Source organism: Atractosteus spatula, chromosome 5 (genome assembly GCF_055471065.1).
Source record: "Atractosteus spatula isolate fAtrSpa1 chromosome 5, fAtrSpa1.hap1, whole genome shotgun sequence".
Classification (NCBI taxonomy): domain Eukaryota; kingdom Metazoa; phylum Chordata; class Actinopteri; order Semionotiformes; family Lepisosteidae; genus Atractosteus; species Atractosteus spatula.
In genome coordinates, this window is record NC_142710.1 from 17,634,734 (window position 1) to 17,657,280 (window position 22,547).

At 40.1% G+C, this 22,547-nt stretch overlaps 1 protein-coding gene across 1 annotated transcript in view; it reads right to left on the reverse strand.

Moving 5' to 3' along the window:
* The window catches only part of LOC148834641 (testican-2-like), a 48,764-nt gene extending 31,433 nt beyond the window's left edge, over positions 1 to 17,331 (reverse strand). The window contains exon 1 of the mRNA XM_088915770.1: positions 17,152 to 17,331. Coding sequence (XP_088771896.1) covers positions 17,152 to 17,331 — 180 coding nt within the window. The remainder of the gene's footprint in view (positions 1 to 17,151) is intronic.
* Between the last annotated feature and the right edge of the window lie 5,216 nt (positions 17,332 to 22,547).

The window sequence follows — 22,547 nt, forward strand, 5'->3', positions numbered from 1 at the left end:
AGCAAAAATTGGGGTGAGGGGTTAGAAGTACTATCACCTTGGAAAATCAAATAGCTGGAGGAGTAACTGTACACTCTCCTTCAGCTCTACAAAGCCGAGTAATTTCAATTTCTCGAACTGCTGATTCTCCCTCTCCCCCTGCAGTGGCCTATCTCATTTCATTTGATATCAAATGGCAGCTAGCAAATAAACTAGCTAACGTGTGAACTCAGTCTTCATTCTGAGCCTGTCGTTTTTTTCCACTTGCTCGCTCGCTTTGTGAATGAAGCGGCGAGCCTTCATTTCACGACCTCATATTAGAGCTTCCAACAGAAAGTGAACGCCCGGCAGCACAAACCTACACATCCACCTCACGGGAAAAAAAAAGAGAGAGAGCCGGGCTTTTCCACTGAGATTCCTATGAAAGTGACTGTAAAAAAGTCATTTAAGCTGGGAAGAAGCTGTTTCATTGTAAAAAAAATAAACATCTTCCCACTGTTATCTCCAGACGTTTCAGCAAGGAGATACTGTACATTCAGCTTTGGCCAAGGTAGATATGCTTGCAGTGCAAGGAGTTACATCACAAAGCGAGCCTCCTACATGATTCACGCAGGAAGCCTTCCAGCTGGGGTTTTCTAATTACTAGCACAGCAGCTCCTCGAAAGGGCTTCTCTTTGCCCATTCCTTTGACTTGAAGGATGGCGCCCTCGCAGACCCTTCTTCATGTATAAATGCACACCCAGGCAGGAGAAGTGCTTGGGAAAGCTTTCAGACTGCCCAGAGTAATCCAACACCTGGGGGGGACTTAGCTAAAAATGAACAGGAAAAAAATTCCTCAAATCAATCCAGCAGCAAAAACAGAGCACAGTAGTGGATCACCTTCTCAAGAACAGAGCAGTGCAAAGAAAGAACATCACTTTCATCCAGCTCATGAAATGGAAATAAATGCACTTTTAAAGGCTGGGTGGTACAGTGAAATCTCTTTTATTTTTACATTTACAGACTTCCTTAATGCTCTTTTTTTTACTTTTGCAAACACCAATCATTAATCAGCTCCAAGCAACTGCTACAACTCCCAAACCAGCAGAGGAGAGATCAAATCAATAAGGACAGGCCCTACAGAAGGTGACGCTTGCCAGACCGTCAACATGTCTGCAGCAGAGATTAAGGCATCACACTATGAACGGGTGCAGCTTTGACTTGTCACACTCCCCACCACAGGTACTAGACATGCATAGGGGTTTCTATTGTGTGACATTAGGACACCCAGTTCAACTCCAGCAGCTGTGTTCCATCTACTGAAGATTCCCAGTATCAGCTGGGCCAGCACACCTAACCCAGGTGTGACGCAGCAATCTCTGGATTACATGAGATCTTGTCTGCACTCCACATGGGAGCTTTTCTGGTGCCATATGGAACCCAGAGTCTCTACGAATCTGTGAATGAAATCAAGGTTTCACAAGGTTTTTGAAAAATTACAACAGACATGGAGTTTAGGACAACCAGAAGAGGGCCCACAGTCCTGCTACTACCCACCACATGCACCTGACTGCATGAAAATAAGTTCCTAACACTCTGCTTTAGAAAAGGACATTGTGTTGTACTGTTCTGAATCCTTGCTTTTGCACCTAGAAATCACCATGCAAGAAAGGGGATCATTCCCTGTTTAGATTATATCTTCTAACATGAATAGGCTTGAAACCGAGCAAGGCTCTGTAGCTGAATTGCAAACCTTTTGTCACACAATACTTCTAACTGAAATGACTACATACTGTACTGCAACTAAGCACAGACACTTTAACATCATGGCACGGACTGTCATACAAATTAACCAGGCTTCCTTTCAGAATTGCTAGTATCTCTTCAGGCACTGGCAAATTCTACTGAGTTTAAAATTAGTGTGGTTCAGGACTCCTAATTCCTGTAGGTATTTACACTTTGATTCAATCTAGGACTATATTAAGAAACCTGCAATAGAGAAAATCTGATACCTTTGTTTGCACAACTCCGTGATGGTCTCAATGAGTATCCAAACTGCCAGGTAAGGTGAAGGTCACAAAACAAAGACATATCTATGTAACAGGACTCATTGTACCAAGAGAGTTGCAGAAGTGATGTCAACCCTTTCTGAAACCTAGACTGCAATAAGAGACCCAGTGTTTAGGCATGGAGGAGTTACTTCCTGTCTAATGAGTTGTGCTGGGCGTGCTCAGAGCTCACAGGCAACCCCAATTGAATTCAAGCTGGAGCAAGGGGAGTCGTCCTTGTTTCTGAATAATCCTGCAAATGTCTTATACTCCTGAGATTCAAAAAATTATATTTTGAGGGGTGACATGAACCCTAGTAGAAAATGCATGGATAAAGTTCAGATCATTTTATTTTCTTTCAGTACTGTGAGTTATACTTCATTTTACAGGAAGCATTACCATAGTTTGCATGGAACTATTCAATGTTTTCAAAAAATCTAATGTACAGAAATCAAACTTGGTCTGCTTACCTGGATTAACTGCATGTTCACTCTTGAAAGTAAAGCGTCAGACACTACCAGCTCCAGTCAGAGGAAAAATCAATACCAGTAATAGTGCTTCAGAGGTGCAGATACGTTTGGTGATTTGCTTGAACAAATTAAATTGATAACCATCTTGTAGAAACTGAATTAGGCTGACTTGATGCTATGATTCAATGAATACAAGGCAGGCTGCATTTATAACTGTAAAAATCAAGTTATTAGAAATCTCACGCAGTGAAACACTGCTTTGAATACGATGCAATTAAACAGTGTTATGTGAATTCACTTCTTTGCTTAACACTGGTACCATATTAAAAAAAAATTACATTTCCTAGAAAAGGTTAGCGTATAAGAGGAAATAAGACACAGGACAAACTATTCATGTAGCTCCAGTCCAATTACCTTTCTTTTTAAATAATTATTACCAATGTTTAAGGGTATTTGAACAAAATAATTACTGTAAGCAGTGCTACAAGGCAAAGGGCAGTAAGTAAATATCTGTGGCAGGTTTCTTCTTAGTAATTGTAGTAGTAATAGTCATTTACTGTTAATTATTATTGAAAGAGTAATGAATAAAAATACTGATATAAAAATAAAATGAATACCAACAGTATAGCTGAACACATCAGTGCCCTGGATGGTTAAATTAAATTGATCTCATATCTGTCTGGGGAATGAACACAAATTGCCTTGCACTGCCTGCTCACGGAGGTTTTCCTTCTTCCTCTCAGTGTGCATGTAAATCCTAATGTCGTCGATTGCCTGAATATGAATTAAAACCAGTGGATGTCTCTTTGGTGCCTCACACATCTCTTGAAGTATATCAACAATAAATGAGATTCTGATGCACTCCTTCAGCTGAAGAAAAGCTATTAACCATTCCGCTCGGCAGCCTGTTCCCGCTGTGGCGCGCTTTGCTTGATTAAGGTCATCTCAATATGCCTGTGTTCTGCATATCTATTACAGCCCGCAATCTGGCAGATTAGCAGGGACACGAACACATTGACTAAAACATGCAAGGTACAGTAGGCCCCGTCATTCCTCATCGATCCAGCTCACGTCCCTCCCCGCATCTCCGCCCTGCTGTTGAGGTGGGAGACACCCAGAGAGGCCCGAGCAACACTGACGCTCCAGGAAACCCAGTAGTGTGTGTGTGGGGGAGGGCTGGCCTTTAATTCTACAACAATCAAGTGCAGAGGGGCTCTGAGCACATAAGGAGCAGCATTCACACCGGGGATATACCCCCTGCATGTTAGCCGCCACACTGGCAAACACTTAACACGGCATGAACACTTTCCCTGTTGGCAAGCCCTTGAAAAACAGAACGTTCATGCTCTCAGCTAAGGTTCTCTCCAGAGGCCCTTAGAATATTTTGGAGGGAAAGAAATGAAAAGGTCTCCGCGGGGAAAACTACAGGACTGCTTCCCTACCTGCATCGCTCCAGCTCCAGCTGCGGCACAGATTAAGGACTGGATTACCAGCTTTGCCTGTTGACCTTTAACACAACGACCTCACTTACTTCAGCCCTCTGTTAGGATTCTAACAGCGGAGGGATAAAAATTAAGTCATTTCCATCCTCACTTTCATTTAGATCAACGTTCTGCTTCATTGTGATACATGGAAAATGTATAGAATGTTATAAGCCAAGCAAAAGCCTTTGAGAGGGCTAATATTTTAGAATAACCTAGTATGTGGAAAAACTGAATTAGAATTAAAATTGCACCTAAATGGGAGTAGTGGTTTGCTTTTCTGCATGAGCAGATCTTTCGGGATTGTGCCTCATTGTCTTGTCAGTAATGTACAACTCACATCTTTTTGCAGGGTTCCAAGAGGCCTTGCTACCTTCTTATTTGCACTGAACACCTCTCGGTTGTTATTTCTAGCTGGACTTACTGCTCAAGTTACCTATTTCACCAGGGAAATTATCTCAGGTCTTTCTGCCAGGTCACGTAAAGAAGCAAATTACCCTTCATGTTTGACTCTTGGGAACCTTCTCTGTACAACAGATCTGCTGCTGCCACTTCCTTCCACTGGTCTTTGGGAATCCTTGTTCTGATGGTCTCTTTCAGCAGCTCAGGTGTCCGAGGATGTCAAACACTAATCGATTCACAAACAACAACCTACACTTCCACAGAGAGACACGTAATAGGATGTGCCACAACAAAACAAAGTGAAAAAAATGACATCCATAACAACAAAATACCCAGGCGAGAACAATCAAATCTGAGATGCATAAGGTTTTCACTTTGCTTTGGGATATGTATGACTATATTTCAACTACCCAGAAGATCCAAATTTGCAGGGACTCAAAGACTTTTATTAATCATCTACCAGATCAACACTGATGTTGCCATATGTTGGCTGGATGAAAGCCAAGACCATAAGCATTTCTTCTAAACATACAGTATTTGTTTTTGCTTCATACTGTATGTTTCATATGTATGATCTACATCAGAAAACAATAACAGGGTGCTCCCAAGAGGCTGTACCAGCAAAGGCTTGTTCAGAGTCTACGTTGAGGCCTATGGCCTGGATCAGGGGTCTCCAGTCATATGACCTGGAACAGCTCATTAATGACTTATTCGAACCTGCAGCTTTACAGGGACCTGGAAAACCAGTAGAGACACTGGCCCGTCCAGGAGCGGGACTGGGGACACCTGACACCAGCCAGTGACAAGTCGTGTCTTCAGCCAGCCGTAACCAGGCTTGGCGCCCAGCAGTGGGGCACATGTGTCTGAGCAGCCCTGGTGTTGGCTGGACTTGAGCTGGTTAGATTATCCTCAGCTTGCTCTGCAATAGTGACCCATGGCATGCCAATCCTCTTAGGCCAGCAGTGTCACCAGCAGAAGATCCATCAATCAATGATGACTGATGAAAGTAACTGTCCGGTAGGGTCTGTGGGACTTGGAGCATGAAGACGTATGTGGGAATCTGGAACATGCCGCCCACTCATGAATTCAGTGCCAATCTGGCTTCTCTGAAACAATGTCTGGATGAGAACTGCTTGCTGAGCTGGGTGGGTTGAAGGGCCTCAGCGTGTTCACAAACGGCACATGCAAGCTTCAGCTGATCCCGCCATGTCCCAGGTTCAAATCACAGCGATGAAACGCAACTGATTTACAAACCGTGATTTCAAACTGGAGGGTTTAAGTAGAAAATGTACTGGAAATTTATCACCAAAACAAGCATTCTATGCACGCTCTCTAATTTAGCAGACAGAAAGTGATGTGACTCAGGGCATGACCCCTTGGTAACCTTTCAACCATTAGCCCACAGCTAATGAAATTTAGATTCAGACACTTTCCAATAGAATTAACCCACTGAAAAGCATTGAAGTGAAACGTGACCTGGTGTCACAGTATCTCAAGAGTGCCTTCAGCTGTGGTGACCTTCCACAGTACCAAAACAAGCCAGACCACCGCAGTCTGACTGGCATAGACAACATTATGACATGCAGTTATTGTTCCCACATTTTCAAGAAAAGGAACTTTCATTCTGCAGGAAGCACTCTTCCAAAGACCAGAAGATGACCAACATGCCCTCCTAGAGACCTCAGGTTTCCCTTAGATCAGGCTGACTCATTCTGGACTGCCCGCCAAATCAGTGACCTCTAATTTAAAGTGACCTGTGCTTTTAATAAAGCAATGTAGTTTTATCCAATGTCTACAGTGCCAATGCCTTGATACTTACTATCTAGATCTGATAAGTTACCATGCTGTAGAACCCACAGATGGTAGTGTTGATGGTCTGACCCTGGAATCTGTCTCTTTCATAAAAATTAAAATGCATCATTTTGCTATTGGTTTTGTTTGTGAGACTTAAGCTCTTAATTGAAAACCCGTGTATGGAGTATAAGTGATCTTAAAGATTTATTTGCCTTGAACCTAACATTAAAATTTAGATTTTTCAAAACTCTTGCTATTTTCATAGACTGTAACAATGATGAGAAATATGGTGAGGGCCACAAGATGCATTGCTTCCATAATTTAAAGAGACAAAGACTTTCAGCTCGAATGAAGACAGGCTGCAGAGAAAGCAATCATTGGACTATAAGAGTTTTTTCATGAATGTTAAAAGTCATATCCCAGGAGTAGGCAGTGTTGTAGCAAGCCGTCGTACAAGACCCTTCTTAATACTTAATACTTCCGCAACCTAAGAGAACCTTTGGTACTGTCTGGCACCAACTAAACCATAAGAACTCCTTCAAAGGGCTCCTTGCGTTTGTCTGATCCACTCATACACGCGTTCTTATTCAGAAGCATCACCAAATCATATTTTTGGAAAGATATGTTAGTTAATTAGGCACTTAAACAGTAATTAAATAGCAAATGCTCACACTCTGAAGTGGGTGAGACTCATGTTTTTATAACGCCCCTATTTGCACGCTTTCTCAACCTGTTTTTGCCTCTGCCTCACAATCATTAGGCATTTCACCCTACTGGAACAGTTCATAACGTTCCTCTATGGTTTTATTAAATTGGTATGAGATGTGGTTTTTTTCTCATATTTAATAACAACAAAGGTTATTTGTTATTTGTGCACTAACTGCTAACCCGATATGTGACCGGGGCTGTCTCTTCCTAACGCCATGGAAAATGGGCTTGGCATTTTGGGTCAAAATCTTGCTTAAACGAGAATTTAAATCTGATATAAAAAGGTTTCCACCAGGAGTACTTTCTTCGCATGGGCTGAATATATTTTTAAAGCATTAGTCATAGTATGCAACCACTACAATTCTTTCTCCCTTGACAGGATTTGACTACTGTAGTTTTCTCAGGGCAAGATACAGATCCTCAATGGTGCTGGCCTTCCTAAGAGCATGTTTCTCAGCCTCGTGCCCAGCGCCTGCTCTGCCGAAGGGCTAGCTTCCTGCATCGCACACAAAGAGGTCCCAGTATCCATCATCCCAGGCATCAGTCACAAACTAGAACCAGCGAGCACAGGAAATAAAAAGTCTTCCATGAGCGAAGCCTCGATGTGCTATTCATACACCACGGACAAAAACAAAAGAACTGAGGGACCATTTTCTACGAAGGAAGAAGCAATTTTCACTCATTAAAAATTCAGCGGGTGGCAGAGCAGGTGCAGCTCCATGTGGCTCCTTCCAGACTGAGAGCTGTCGTGCACTTTAACAAGCACCGCAGAGAGGAGACTGTCCGCGACTATTCTGGGTGCAGCATTTACTGTCATATATTTCAGTCTGCCACATAATGGAATCAAGTGCAAAGGTGTAATGTAAGAGTGAAGACAGTCCGTTGCAGGGCTCTGGAAATGACCACAGCAGGCTTTTGCACTAATGCGGGAGTTTTCATGTTGTAAGAGGGGGCTATGAATGGATGCTGAGACAGTCTGTTTTGTCTTCATCGTGTGTCCTTTTTTTTTAATAACAGCGCGTGGCTGAACAAGGAGTTTTTTACTCCACGCACAGGCCACTGCCAAAATTCATACAAGAGAATTTTAGGACACATTAATAATTTCTGGAGGTCATCAGTCCATATTAAATCTACGGAGTGAATTACATATAGTACTTAAAAATTAATAAATCAAAGGATGATCAAAGTATTTTTATAATTAGGAGTTGTCTAATTTTTGAAGATGGAAGATGCTGAACCACATACAATTAAAATTGCTTATTTTGAAATCTACTCTCTGGCCTCAGGCCTAATAACCAGCAATGAACAGTTCATAACTGGATGCCGGAAATGAAGCTCAGCAATCAATGCTACTTCATAAGGAAACACATATTCTAGGCATCTTATGCTCTTAAAGTCTGTACAGAAGCTGACACAAAAAATATTTTATTTTGGAGTTCTCAGGACCTATTTTTTTTCTTTTTGGTACGGTTTGCTTTTTTTTTAGGAATTGTATACAGTACATGTGTGCACTGAGAGAAAATTTAACAGACTAGGCAAAAGCACAGCAAACAGTGAACAGATGGAAAAGTATGTTCAGAAGGAAATCTGGAGTGGCAGAAGGAAAAAAGAAAGATAAAATGACATGCCAGGGAGAAATGCAGCCATGAAAACCATCAGTTCTAAACCTTGCTTGACCTGAATGAATTCAAAGCAACATTATACAGCAGGTTTGATTAGTGTGTGCAGACAGACCCATATATATATAATCACTGCCAAAGGTAGTTCTGAACATGGCTATAGCTTTATTATTTCCTAACTGATGTATATGATATTGGAAAGTCACCAAATGCCCTTCTGAAAATAAAGCAGCTGCCCAGCTGATTACTTTAAAAACTTTTCTCAGCTCCATAATCCTGGAATGTTCTAGGATTTAAAAAATGAATATTTTAAAACAAACTGTCTTTTTACTACAGATTAACATTTTTGTAGCAGTTTCTGAAATTTCAGCTGTAACTCACATGAAGCTCTATAAATTCGCACGTAAAAGCTTTTGATCTCCTTTTATTAAGAAATGAAAAGGTGACAAAATTCATATCGAGGATGTAGATCTGGAGTTACAGTGGGAAAAAAAACCTCCTATGAGACATTGCTCCCCTTACCGACATGTGTGGGATACTGTGGTTGAAGAAGCAGGCAACCAAGGATGGCTTTAATGGTCTCCTGAGCTCAACACATCTACACACAATTTTCAAGTTTCTATGGATTGCAACAGTACAAAATTCTTCACGTGAAATTTCTGAAAATGTTATTTGACCACTGAGTTGAAGTGATGACAATCTGGAAACCTATTTAAACAACAGGGGGTTTGCTGGAACAATGAGACTGAGATATCCCACCCAAGATTAGAACCCACAACCCCCAGCTCCTAGTCGCTACTACACTCCCAAAATCTGCAAATCAAAGCCCGGTACATCTTCCTCAGCCAAGTAAATCCCTCACTGGAGAACACAAAAGCATCTCTGTTCATGTAACTCTCCACTTTCATGCAGCATCAGAACATTACATTTTTTCTATCAAACAAGGGGCTCTCAGTCCTGGCAACCCCAACCCCCCACCCCCCTTAACACACACACCTCTCTGGTATTAATCTACCTGAACACTCATTCAGATAAACAAACTCTTAAGAGATCTAAGACTTTAGATGTTTTAACATGTAGGACATCTGCCTTTGAACTACTGCATTCTTAAGTAACAAAATCTCCTATCTCTGAGTGGGAAAAAAAAACTTATAAAGGCTGTAACCGAGCAGCTTGCTGATTCAGTTACGGATTCATTTGAGTAAAGAACCCAGCTGCAATAAAAACCAGTAGGTATGGGGGACTGGAAATTCCTGTTCAATACTATGTATTGGGAGAATGATGGAACAAAGCCAACTGCAGGATGGCAGGTCACTGATATTCCCCTGGTCCTGGAGGGTCACTGTGTTACCACCCTGGACTCTTAATGACTGGATTCATATCATATCTGTTCATTTAACTGGTCTATAGTACCACTGTGTCCAGGCTGTTACTCATTGAGGACATTAATCAGGAGGACTGTAAATCCTGACAGACTGTGGCCCTCCAGGAATGAATATCGGCGACAATACGTTCTTCAGAATGAAAAGGACCTCAGTCTTGTCACTACTGCATGCATTCTGGTTGGCATCCCTGAGGCAGAGATGAAAGGATGAATGAGGTGCAAGCTTTACAAGATATCCTCCCCCTATAATACTTCCACTGCAATGTGCAGGTTTTCCATTGAACTCAGTTTCATAGAACGGCACACCAAACAAAGCCTTAAAACACACCCTCTTCACCTTTGCATCGTCTACATATTAAAAACAAAGACCTCCGCTGTCGTGATTAGAATTAGCCCTACCTACTGTATGTAACCACTGTCAGAAACAAGCTGAGCTCCACAGTAATTTGGATCATTGCAAGTAGGGACCAGTAAAGCAATGTATGGTAATCAGCTTTGTTCTATTACAGTCAACAGCGCCGCATCGACTGAAGCACTGTTTTAATTGTGTTGTGGGTTTCTGATCAATAAAAGCTTAAGTGGTCACTCAAAAGTAGTCACTCGACCAAATTTCCAAATGTTTTCCTATGCATACTACGATAAGCCCTAGGAGAGCTGATAATACAATTCTGCTGTGTCACTGATTGTTTGATTGCCTTCTGCTGGATGAAAAAAATACATTTATTGGCTAAGTAACACATTTTAATTCTACGGCAATGGACGGTACATGCTGAACGGAAAGAAACCCATTAAACAACTATGAAGGGGCTACAATAAATATCAAAATATCATATCAAAAGTAAATTACAACAACAAAACTTTCTTACTAATCAATAGAATATTGCATATCTTCAGATGAAGCTCATAAAGAAAATAGGAAAAGTCCAGTCGACTGGCAACTTATGCGCCCTCAACTTACGTATTCGGAAAATAAAAAGTGTTGAAAAATGCTTTATCATCCGAAAAATTCGGCAAGCACGCCTACAAGAGCTGGTTAGTGAGCCTATACAGTCATGTTATTTACTCTTATTATACTTATATTTAATATCTTAAATTACCATAAGAGGTTGGTAAGGCGTTTTTATTAGGGTTATTTGGTAAAATTTGACTACCGCGGATTTTGGCTTTACACGCTACTCAACATTTTATTTACGCGCAAGTTCCGAGTCGACTCATTTCTGTTATCATTTAACTAGAGACTAATACAAAGTCTAAGAAAACACTGTGCATCATCTACATGTAGTTGACAGAGCAGGACCACGCAGGTGGAGCAAGGCAAACATCAAAACCTCCACCTCCACTAACACAAAGAAGAAGAGACAGTGGGTCACGGAGGGGCTGACTGTAGGAGGAGGCTCTTTCTCAGCAGCCTTCCGTTGTAATGACAAGTAGCACATACTGTACCTGTACAGTACATGCCTTCATTTTGTGTGTGTGTTGAGCTCACGGAAATACAGTTCAGCTCTGGCAATCTCTGTGGGCATCTACACCACATGGATTGCTTCAGGACAGTGAAAACAAATTGATCCAGGATGATACTCTCTTCCCAGCCCCCTGTTAACGCACTGCGGCCTTGTTTAAAACCAGAGGCAAGTAAAAGCAAGAGGAGGGGCAGGAGGTATAGCACAGCACAGATTTAATCATTGCAGATTCCGTGTTGCATCTTAAACCAAAGGTCCTGGCTAATTAGGCCGTATCCCACTGAGAGCAGCTTGCTGGTTTTTAATCTATTATTAAGTTTCACTCCTAGAAATTAGAATTTTAATTGCTTTTTATCTCACTTATTCTGAAAATGAAAAAAAACAATAAAACATTGCTCTTGTACTAGAGTGCTATAAAATGAGAAACCGGTTAATAAAAATATCCAACCTTTGTAATCTTTGTAAAATTACTATTTACATGTCATTTGTCTTCAAAAGCAAGCAGCAAACCCTTTCAAGTGATACACTGACCCCTCTCTTCAAAAACATGAATTCTAACTTTTCTGCCCATAAAAGAAGGAGGAAACTAATTTGGACATAAAACTATTAAACACAAATCATGACCATATAGGAAAAATAATGTATTTCCTTATTTTTGCTGGTTTCACTCTATGTATGTACTCAAAGACAAAATTACTAATAGTAAAGCATTAAATAAACATGAAATATATTTGTTTCAAGACAGACAAACCAGTAAGAGTTTTTTTTTTTGCTCCCTGTCCAAAGAGGGGAAAAATGATTGAGTAGTCAAGGAAGATAATAAAACATATTAAACTGAACTCCAGTGTTTCAATTAACTCCAATTAATAATAATTCCTTACACTTATATAGACCTATTCTGGACACTCCACTTACAAAGGACTTTAAAGGTAATGGGGACTCTCCTTCATGACCACCAATGTGTAGCCCCACCTGGGTGATGTGATGGCCAGAGTTCAGCAGTACACTTGCCACAAATCAGCTATCAGGGACCAGGAAAAGAGTAATGAAACCAATTAATTGGGGATTATTAGGATTGGTAAAGGCCAGGGGGAGCTTTGGCCAGGATAACAGAGTTATCCCCCTACTCTTTTTGAGAAACACCCTGGGATTTATAATCCAAGAGTCAGGACCTCTAGTTTTACTCTCATCCAAAGGACGGTGCCTTTTATACAGTATAGTGTCCCTGTCACAATTTTGGGGCATTAGGACCTACACAGACCACAGGGTGAGCATTCCCTACTGGTTCCACTATCACCACTTCCAACAGCAACCTTAGCTTTTCCCAGGAGGTCTCCCATCCAGGTACTGAACCTGCTTAGCTTTAGTGGGCTGCTAGTTGTGTATTGCAGGGTGGTATAGCTGCTGGCAAATACACAATTAGGCACCAACAGCTGGAAATTAAAGTCCACAGAATCAGCATCATCATTATGAGGGGTTAATGTATTTAAAATAATACTATCTGCAATACTCACGGTCTATCATTATTGTATGTCACAGACATTTATACTCTAATTAAATCTAATTTACATACAAAACTGTAATTTCTGAAGTACTTAAAGCAAACAATTGTACAGCATGGCAACTACACTTCATAAATTGTAATAAGTGCTGTTCAACATGTAACCCTTACATTTCTTAAATATACAGTGTTAATACTGATCCAGAAAAGATCTGCTTCAGCTCTGTACACCATTAATTTTCTTGCATAGCATATATCTAAACATAGCTTTGTAATGCTCTAAAATTTCCAACTAATCCTATTTGATAACAAATAACCTAATGTTCATTCCAGATAAGATTAGATACTGGTCAGATCATGGTTTTATTGGGGACTGTGATCTGGTTGCAGCCATGAGAAGCTGGTTCAGATAAGAAGCTGGATGAGACAAATCAGCTTTTATCATTAATCATCACTTGGCAGCTGTATTGCACAACAATGACTTTTGTCTTTATTTTGCCCTGGAAGTAGTTTTGTAAGAAGCATGTTTGCAGTTGGTGCACATTTAATTCATTTCCTCACAAACAACACTCTATAAACCCTGAGTAACATTAAATAGGGTGAACAGTGGTTTGCACTTTCACCGTGTGGAGTGAGAGCAGAACACTGACAGCCAAATGTCAGGACAATAAATACAGGAGAATAAAGAAGCTTTGTATTCCAGTGTACAGTCTCTGGTGACACTGCCATCCATCAATAAATCGAGAGAATACTGATGCAGGGCGGCACAGAGGCTACAGAGGAATAATACACTGGCCTTTCACCTCCTCAGGTCCAGACGAGGGCTCACTCAGGCCACAAATTAAATGAGCACAGTGGCCTCAATTTGGACAGCATTCCACATCGCGGGGTCATATTCTTCCAATCCCGAGCCTCAGATAAAGATACTTGTACAGAAAAGACCATTTTGGTCCATTAAGGAAGTCAGCCATTGGCAACATTTGTTTAAAGTGAATTAACCCTTTTGGTAGAAGGCATCTATTTAGGCCATGTGAAGGATTTCTGAAAGCCTTTGGAATGTACTAAAAGCCTCCTTCCAATATTGCAATCCATGCCATATTTTCAACGCTTTAGGACATTTTGGTTTTACGATTCACAGGACTTTCTTTTGGAAAGCATTGCTCACATTACAAATGGGCATTGATTGCGTTCCAATACATATTTTTAAAATGTGGGAAATTTGGTTTTACGTATAATTCTAGAACGTTAGGTAAGTTAGCATGATCTTATTTCTCTAAATAGGTATTAACATAGTATAGCAGTGCTTTCTTTCTGTGTCTGACACTCTCATACATCTATATGATGGAACACATATATTGGCAACAATCTGTAAGGAATAAAAACTGAAGGATACAGTGTAGTATACAGTGAAGGATACAGTGTAGCTTTTCTCATTGTGGTTGGATTTTTATTATATAGACATACCATGACAGCAACAAAAGCTCACTGTGAGCTGTAACATTAAGCAAGAAATACAGGAATGACCCTGGATATTTTTTATTTTTTAAAGAATTAAAAACAAATAATCGTGCTGAACGTAATTCAAAATAAACACCTTCAAAATTAATTTCATATCTGACTTCTTCTGACTGGATATGCTAAGCTTGTAGAAAAGAAGTGAGGAAAAGCAGGCTTTGAAAAGACTTCTAATTAGCTTTCTGCTTCATGAAACACTCCTGTACACATTTGCATTGTGAAATATGGTAATTGATCATCAATCTTATCTCTGTACTCCATGCTAAATGGAGAGAGGGGGAAAATAGAGCCATTGAACTGAACAGGAGATGGATTTCATTACAATCTCCAAACACTGCGCTGTGTTGTCAAGGCAGCTCCTGTTGCCACTGCCGTTCCCCCGTGAGGATTCTGGGCTCTCTTTTCTAAAACACTTCCTCCTTCTTCTTCAAAAGGTAGACCACTGAACAAACAGCACCACACCCCTGCAGAGCGTCGTATCACAGGGAGCCCTCCTCCGTCCTCACCTGTGTCCTGATAGAGGATGCCTGGGAGTTCTGCAGGGAGCAGAATATCCGGTCTTTACATCTCGGCTTCCAACGGAGAAGTGGCTAATGCTACCGTCTACTAATCAGGCACATCCTGCAATTTATAACTCAGCTGGACTGCAAATCCATAGAGAGCACAACACGTTGCTGTTTTAAAATATTTTGATTGAGATACAAAAAAAAAATGTCCAGCAGCACACTCCTGAATGCCTTCTCAATGCTGCGCTGCTGTAAAACACATTTATATGCAGGACGTGGCGTGAGGCAATCAATACGTATTGATCAGTGAATTCAGAACGTGCTCAAGGCCTGGTTTGAATATCAAAGTCACACATGTAAAGCTGCAAAAACCTATCCATTTATAATCCTGTTGTAATTTACACTTAATCCTTCTGTGGTTGCCATTTTCCTAATTCCCCCAACAGTTACGCAAAATGTACATCTTCAATCAACAACTCGAGAGGTTTTTTTTTTAAAATCCCATTCAGAGAAGTTAGAATCATTAGCATGAAACATCACTGTGTGAACTTGCATGTGGGAGCCACACTTAAATCTACTGGAAAATTACAAAAGCATGCTGAATACTTTTAATGTCTATATATAACCACCCTGCATTTTCATAATAGACATATATTGGTGGATGGGGTCTTAAAATACTTGTATCTTTAATTACAAATTACAACACAGATCCCACGAAAACAATTCAAATGAAATACACTGGCATACCTGACTAAATAAAACCTCTTTAATGGTACTAACTAAATATCCTTTCAGAGTAAACAAAACCCTTTCCTAACCTGTAATGAGTACTGAATAACTAAATTAAACCAGATTGCTACACCTGGAGCGAGTTTCCAGACGTGCTGAAAGGAATGATACTTCCTACAGGACAGGCCTCTGGTGGGAGGAAACAATGTTCAGTTTCATGCAGTATGCATCTACTTTCTAATTTAAGCAATTTTCCAATACTATTTAATCAACTTTAGTTTAAAAAAAACCATTGGGTCAAGAAATCACCCGGCTATCAGGTTTCAAAGGGTAGCGAGTAGCAGAGTAGTGGTTAAAGCTCCAGACTAGAGAGTTGTGGGTTCAAGTCCTGCTGTTGTAACCCTAATTAAGGCAGTTCTCTCAGTAAATGCCCTGCTGTATGAACAGGTGCTCAGCAGGCCATTATTGCAAATCATAACTTAGATTATTAGAAATTCATTTCAATATAACTTTGGAAAGAAAATACAAGCATTTTTTAATGAAACTGGGATTAAACTACATTGTAAACTGGGGGAACACATACACTGCTGAATGTTTTGCATAAAATGCTGCTGTTATTACTATTACTAATATACGGTTCAAGATATAGTCAGTTATAACCCTTCATACAGTATAATGAGGATATATATGCATCATCATGCCTGACCCATTCACTGGTATCCGAAATAAAGATCATACTTAATAGTGGTGTCTGCTCACTTCCCATTTACTGCCAGGTTAAGCAAATTAAAACAATTATTTTCTTCAAAAAACCTTTATATGATAAACACTTCAGATGGAAACTCCAGATTTATCCAGTTAATTGCGCAAGTGACTTTTTAAATTACGGATGATCACTGATTTGCTAAATGTATGTCAAATTTGTGGTGGGGAAAATACGCAAAATATTTCTATCCCAGCAATGCTCTCCTTACTATATATAAAATACTTAAACCCCCTGCTTCCTGCATCTTTATTGATTCGTTTTTGGATGCTAATGCATTTTTTTTTAAAAGATCACAATTTTTATAAGATCTTATCCTTTAGTAAACCGATTATTGTTAGAAATACTTAATTTTAATCTAATTACTCTTGCAAATCATCCAAACTTCGGTGTTTTACGTTTTTAACAACTTTTTAACCCTCTAACATTTTCTGTACATGTCGGCTTTCTCCATTGATTACAGGTAATTCCATGCGGTGCTGAGATCGGTAATGTGGTGCACAAATTCAAAGATGTTTCGTAACGGTCGCTAAGGCTAGCGTTTAGCTACCTGTGCAACTTCTAATAATTAAGAGCAGCGATCCAGCGTTCACTTTACAACTTAAGAAATCTATTAAGTCATCTCGGTCTAAAACGAGATAACCGAGATCCAGCTGTTGTGATATCTCTTCTATATACAGCGCATATATAATTGCCGGTCTTTTTTTATTTTTTTATTTCCCTGCGAACCTGTCGCCTTCCACGGAAAGGCGTTTATTCCGCTAACGGTGCATTCCCACAACCGTGCTGGAATAATTTGCTTTTCAGACTCACATCTCTGAAGCGATTCCAGTGTTTGATCTTGCGGCTGTACTGAGAAATGGTGGACAGCCATTGCTCATCTTCCATGAAATTCGCCGCATTCTCTGCTTCTTTGCCACTCTTCACGTCTCCTTGCGCCGAGGACCCCACCAGCACCAAGACTGGGACCAGAAGACGCCCCAGATCCCTCATCCCGACCATGGCTCTCCCGACCGTTCCCGCTGTAGGGAGGATGCGATTGTTTCTTGTCGCTCGCCGACTTCCCTTCCTCTCGGGGAGAGATAGATGGAGGATCTACACCGAAATGTGACCTGATTGAGATTCTCCTTACAGGCGCACAGCTAACGAGAGAGAGAGAGCGAGAGAGAGAGAGAGAGAGTCTGCGCCAACACGGACTGACAGGTTGTGAAAACTGTAACACTTCGATCGTTCAAATGCTCAACATTTATATATCATTTTATTTTGTAATGCAGAAAGCAGTGACATTGCTGTGCTTCCACAACAGTTTAGAGCTTTTAGCAACCGTACCCTCAATAATCGTAAGAGTAAAGGTAATAATATAGACCTGTGATACACCTGAGCGTTACTCTGGGCTCTAGTGGGCGCTATAGTTAAGCTTCGCACCGGTGCGTTCTAACAGCTCGATACTCTTTCCAAACCATATAAACCGTATGTTTTTCATTCGAATATACTCCCCTTCATAAACCTAAAACCGTCTACCCGGAAGAAAAAAATTGACTGGCAGTGGTTTAAAGTGCAAGGGAATTAAAAACTAGAAACCAGATTAGGTAACAATGTCAATTACCGGGGTGCCAGGTAAAAACCACACCTAGGACTATCGCAACAAGTTTTAAGTATGTTAGCAACTGACGGAACACCAGTCATCAGCTCTGTTCCTTAAAAACTGTCTGAAGACTACCACCATCAAGATTAAAGCTACTGCATTGAGTGATTAACAGATACAGAGTAGGTGAAGAAATAAAAACAGTGGATAGGCTAAAGCGCATCTGGGAAAAATGTTCTCATGTGCCTTTATTGATACAGGCATTCCTCAAACATTTACGGGGAAAAAAATCAATTTTCCTCAATTTGAAAACAAGTCACTTTCTCTTGCTTTCTAAACCTGTATTTCTGGAAACATACTGGCAGATGGAAGGTATACAGTGAGACCTAAGTGGTCACCAAAACCCCAATATTTGAATTGATTACACCAACTAGCAGTTGTACAACACAAGTACAAGAAAACATCATTACATTTATTCAGACCGAGAGGGGAAATACCCTACCAAATGTCTAAACGTAAGTACAGTAGTCCTTTCCTGTTCAGTGACTGAGAATCCTGGACCTCGCAATTATCTCATCTTTAAATAGAGTTCATTAGGGACATCCAAGGATTAAAGGTTTGGAATACTTAGTGATAAACGTTGGACTTAACCTGCTTGGTTAATGGGCAGCCTCCTGGCCATAGCATGAGGAGGCTTGAACCCCATTCAGAATGGGTGGACCGAGGGGTAGTTGCAAGGTGGAGATGGGAGGGATGCTTGAGGAGAACGTGAAGGGAGGCGTTGGACTTTGGTCTATGTAGCTAGTTTGGTGGTGATGGTGTTGAGGTGCAGCTGAGTGAGATGGACTTCTTGTTGTTATCCCTCCCGAACTTCAGTTCATAACTTCCATTGTGATTTGCTGTGACAAAACAAAAAAACCTGATTGAGAGAAGCACGCTTAATCAAAGAGCTTCTAGTACTATAAAGGAATATAGGGTAGAAATTCAAATACATATTCATTATGAAGGTTCCTTTTTACCCCATTACATCATACCAGGAAAAGTTCTGGACACTCGGCCTTCATCTAGCCAATTCAATTAAGGTAACACATTTCTTTCTTTAAATGCATATTGACAGCTGTGTGCATTTCACATCTCCATGTCTCCTTGTGGATCAATGTCTCCATGCCTTAATATTCTTAAGGAATCATATTCCCGGTGCAGTGTTTTTCCCTATATATTGCCATGAACAGTCTGATATTCAATGGCTAAATCATCAGCATGTTTTAAATTCCTGAAAGCAGCAGAGATATAAATACAACATTAGCATAAATAGGTCACTGATGGCAATGGATTATCTTTTATATAATTATATAGAAGTACAGTTTACCGTATGTGTTATATTATTATCTTCGAATTGCATAAGGTAATCATCATTCTCAAACAATCACTAATCTACTTTAGCCCAAAATCCTAAATATTATGGCTGCTTTTCCAGGAGAAGTCCTTGGATTTATAGGTAGATATTGTTAGGCAGGATGCTTGGTTTCTGAAGACTTCTGATTTCTCAAATGGCACAGCCATCACATAATGAGAACTGGAAACAGGAAACAAGCAGAAATGGAAAACCTCTGTTAATCTGCCTCACTACAAAGGACCAGTTTCCAACAGACAACTAGCCATCCACAGTATAGTACCAAATCTGAATTATACTGTATCATATGAAGATTAGTCAAAGTACAGTGTGTTGTATACCAAATGTAAAGCCTATTAAGTACCAAATGTAAACCTTAAGGACTTCCTTACCCTTTCCCAGATTTAAAACTAACAATAAAAAGCACATTATTAATTTTTATAAATTTAATGATGGTCCAGATAAGTGTTAAACTCATCTGTTTAAAATGTCAGAAAAGAACAAGACGTATTACACATGCTACACAGGCTGTAAGAATGTTTGAATTGAATCTCACTTAATTTGCAACAGCATCTGGTTTGTTAAGGCTGGTTTCTAAACCTGTATCTTAAATTTATATTCCTCCCTCTAATCTTCTTAACATTTTTGTCTAATTTATTTTTATTGCCTGGAGTTGTTTCAGGGAATGCTTAGTCTATTAAATCAAGCCCCGCGGTGCTGTAAGGCAGGGATTGTTCACAGCAAGCCTCAGAATTCCTGTATGCCTGAGCTCTGACCGGATTAACAGTGCTGTCCTCATCTTCTTTGTCTCAAACCTGCTCTCAGTTCAGGTGGATTTATTCCTGGTCATCATTGTCTAGAAGGATTTGCACGTAGTTAAGTTTAAGGTTGCTGTAATACTTGCTCTTGGATCGTAAAATGTCCTCGTTTCCCAGCTGCCTGGATGGAAACATTCGTGGACAGAAAAACTGCCCCTGTCCACAGTTTGAGCCAAGCCCCGCTTTTGCTGATGCACAAATTGAGATTAAGAAGCAGAATCATCTGCACTGTCACCTGGATTCATCAGCATAAGATAACTGGCGAGACAGAGAAATGAATGATCATCAAGTCATCTATCACATCATGATCTTGATCCTGCCAAGTCACATGAACACCATAGGACTTCACTGGATACTGTCCTTATGGATAGGCTGGTGTTCCATAAAATCTAATATCAGCAGGAATTTAAACACATACTCATATAGAAATTGATAATAAATATGTTTTAATGGTCATTTCAATGATGTAGTACTTACTAAAACACATTTTGGTTCCCAGATGAACTGTGTAATAAATTCAAGGAATTATGATATGCATTTCTTCTTCTTTTGTTGAAACACTCTTGTTTTTTACACTTTGTAGGTAGATGAATAAAATTAAAAAACTATTCCAGGCAGTTTTTTTAAAGGGGTATCATTGGGCCTTGGATCTGAAAAGGGTTTAGTATGAGCCTCTATCTGTCCTGTTCTGAGGAGAAAGTGTTTGTATCAGTGCTCATACACTACTGGGAATTGTTGTATTATCCCTATCATTTTCAAACACAAGGCACTCCGAGACGTATATTGTGGAAGAGTGATCTTAATTGAACCACTGGATTAACTGATGTCATCTTTTCTTTCCTGTGAATCTTTTGTCCTGTTTTTCGAAGAGCAGCACACTCTGTAGCTCTATAGCTCATTTAATCTGCATATGTAATTACTTAACATAAAAGAGGGAGAAAAAAACTAAATTGAAAATACATACATGGGTGCACAGAACTAAATTAATTTTCACAAGCTTTGTGACTGTATCTATGCAGTGACATGAAACACTGCCTTATCCAGTTCAGATTAATTCCCTGGTGCAGTGTCCATGATTTCTAACAAGTGGAACTATAGCAGCTCCCCATGTCATAACACACAGTAGGCTTGGAACCACTGCTTTACATCTGAACACTTCCATCTGATAAAAAAAACAAATAAAATGTTACCATTTGCTTTTTTAACGCAAGGTCAGACATAGTGTCCAGATGTACAGGAATGTGTGAATTTAATCTGTACAAATATTCTGAAGTCATTTTGGAAAGATTTCTTTTAAAATCTTTGAAAGCAGAACGTGCAGCAGAGTCTTCCCACACGACCCGAGATAAATAACAAACCACCTCAGACATGTTTACCAATAGGCATAATAACTAGTGCCCCTTCCACAAAAATATGGTTATCATAACATGCAGTTATCATAACAACGCCAATATCTTTGCTGTGATTGGTGCACTGACATTTTTTTTGGATACGCGTGACACACTTAAGTTCATTATGTTGATTAACATTTGTCATCACCAGGGTTGATTAACTGGGGGCCTGCTGTGAAAGTCTCAGGCTTTCCAAGGTCTGTGGTCACTGTCAGGAGTAATTTAAGCTGTATGTCTGTGACACTTGCTTTGCACGAGGTTGTAGATGCTGTCTTCTGGAGTTCTGTCCCATTCCTCCCATAGAATTTGGATAAACAGGTCTTTGAGTCCTTGATCTCTCAAGAAGCTGTTGTACGCAAACAGCATGAGGATCTGTGTTGTCCTACTGGAATGCTGTTACATCCAGATGAGCCCACAGGAAGGGCAGCAAGTAGGGTCCCAGGACTTGATCAGTGTACATCAGCATCGTGCAGTCAGGCTGCTATCAATCACTACAGGTGGAGTTCTGTAGAGACCAGATGCTCCTGCCCTGACCAGCTCTCCTGGATCTCCCCTTTGGCCTGTTGTAGACATCAAGTAGTTTATCATTCTGAACGTCTGTGCCACACTGGCTGATATCAAGGTGGTCAACATAAAGCTTGATTCATCCCTTTCCAGGATTTGGCTCCACTACTGGCAAGGCCACTGCATGATGTTCTTCCAGTTTACCAAGGTCTTGAAGTTGCTGTCATCTTGATAAGTGGGGCATATGGCTTTCTTTCTGTCCTCTTTCTTTTTTCAACAGGTTATATCCCCTCATCAATCTCAAACTCATCAATTTGTTCAATCAAATCTCTCTCTAAAGACATGATTTGCAAGCAACAGTCAAAGTCACTTAATATAACATAGTCGGTATTGAGAGATCAATTAAATAAAATTAAGATAAAACATTCATTTTAATCCAAAATTGTATACTTTATTCTCCTAAAAACAAAAATGCATAGAGTGGTAAGTTTCTTTGGGGGGTTAATATATCATGATTG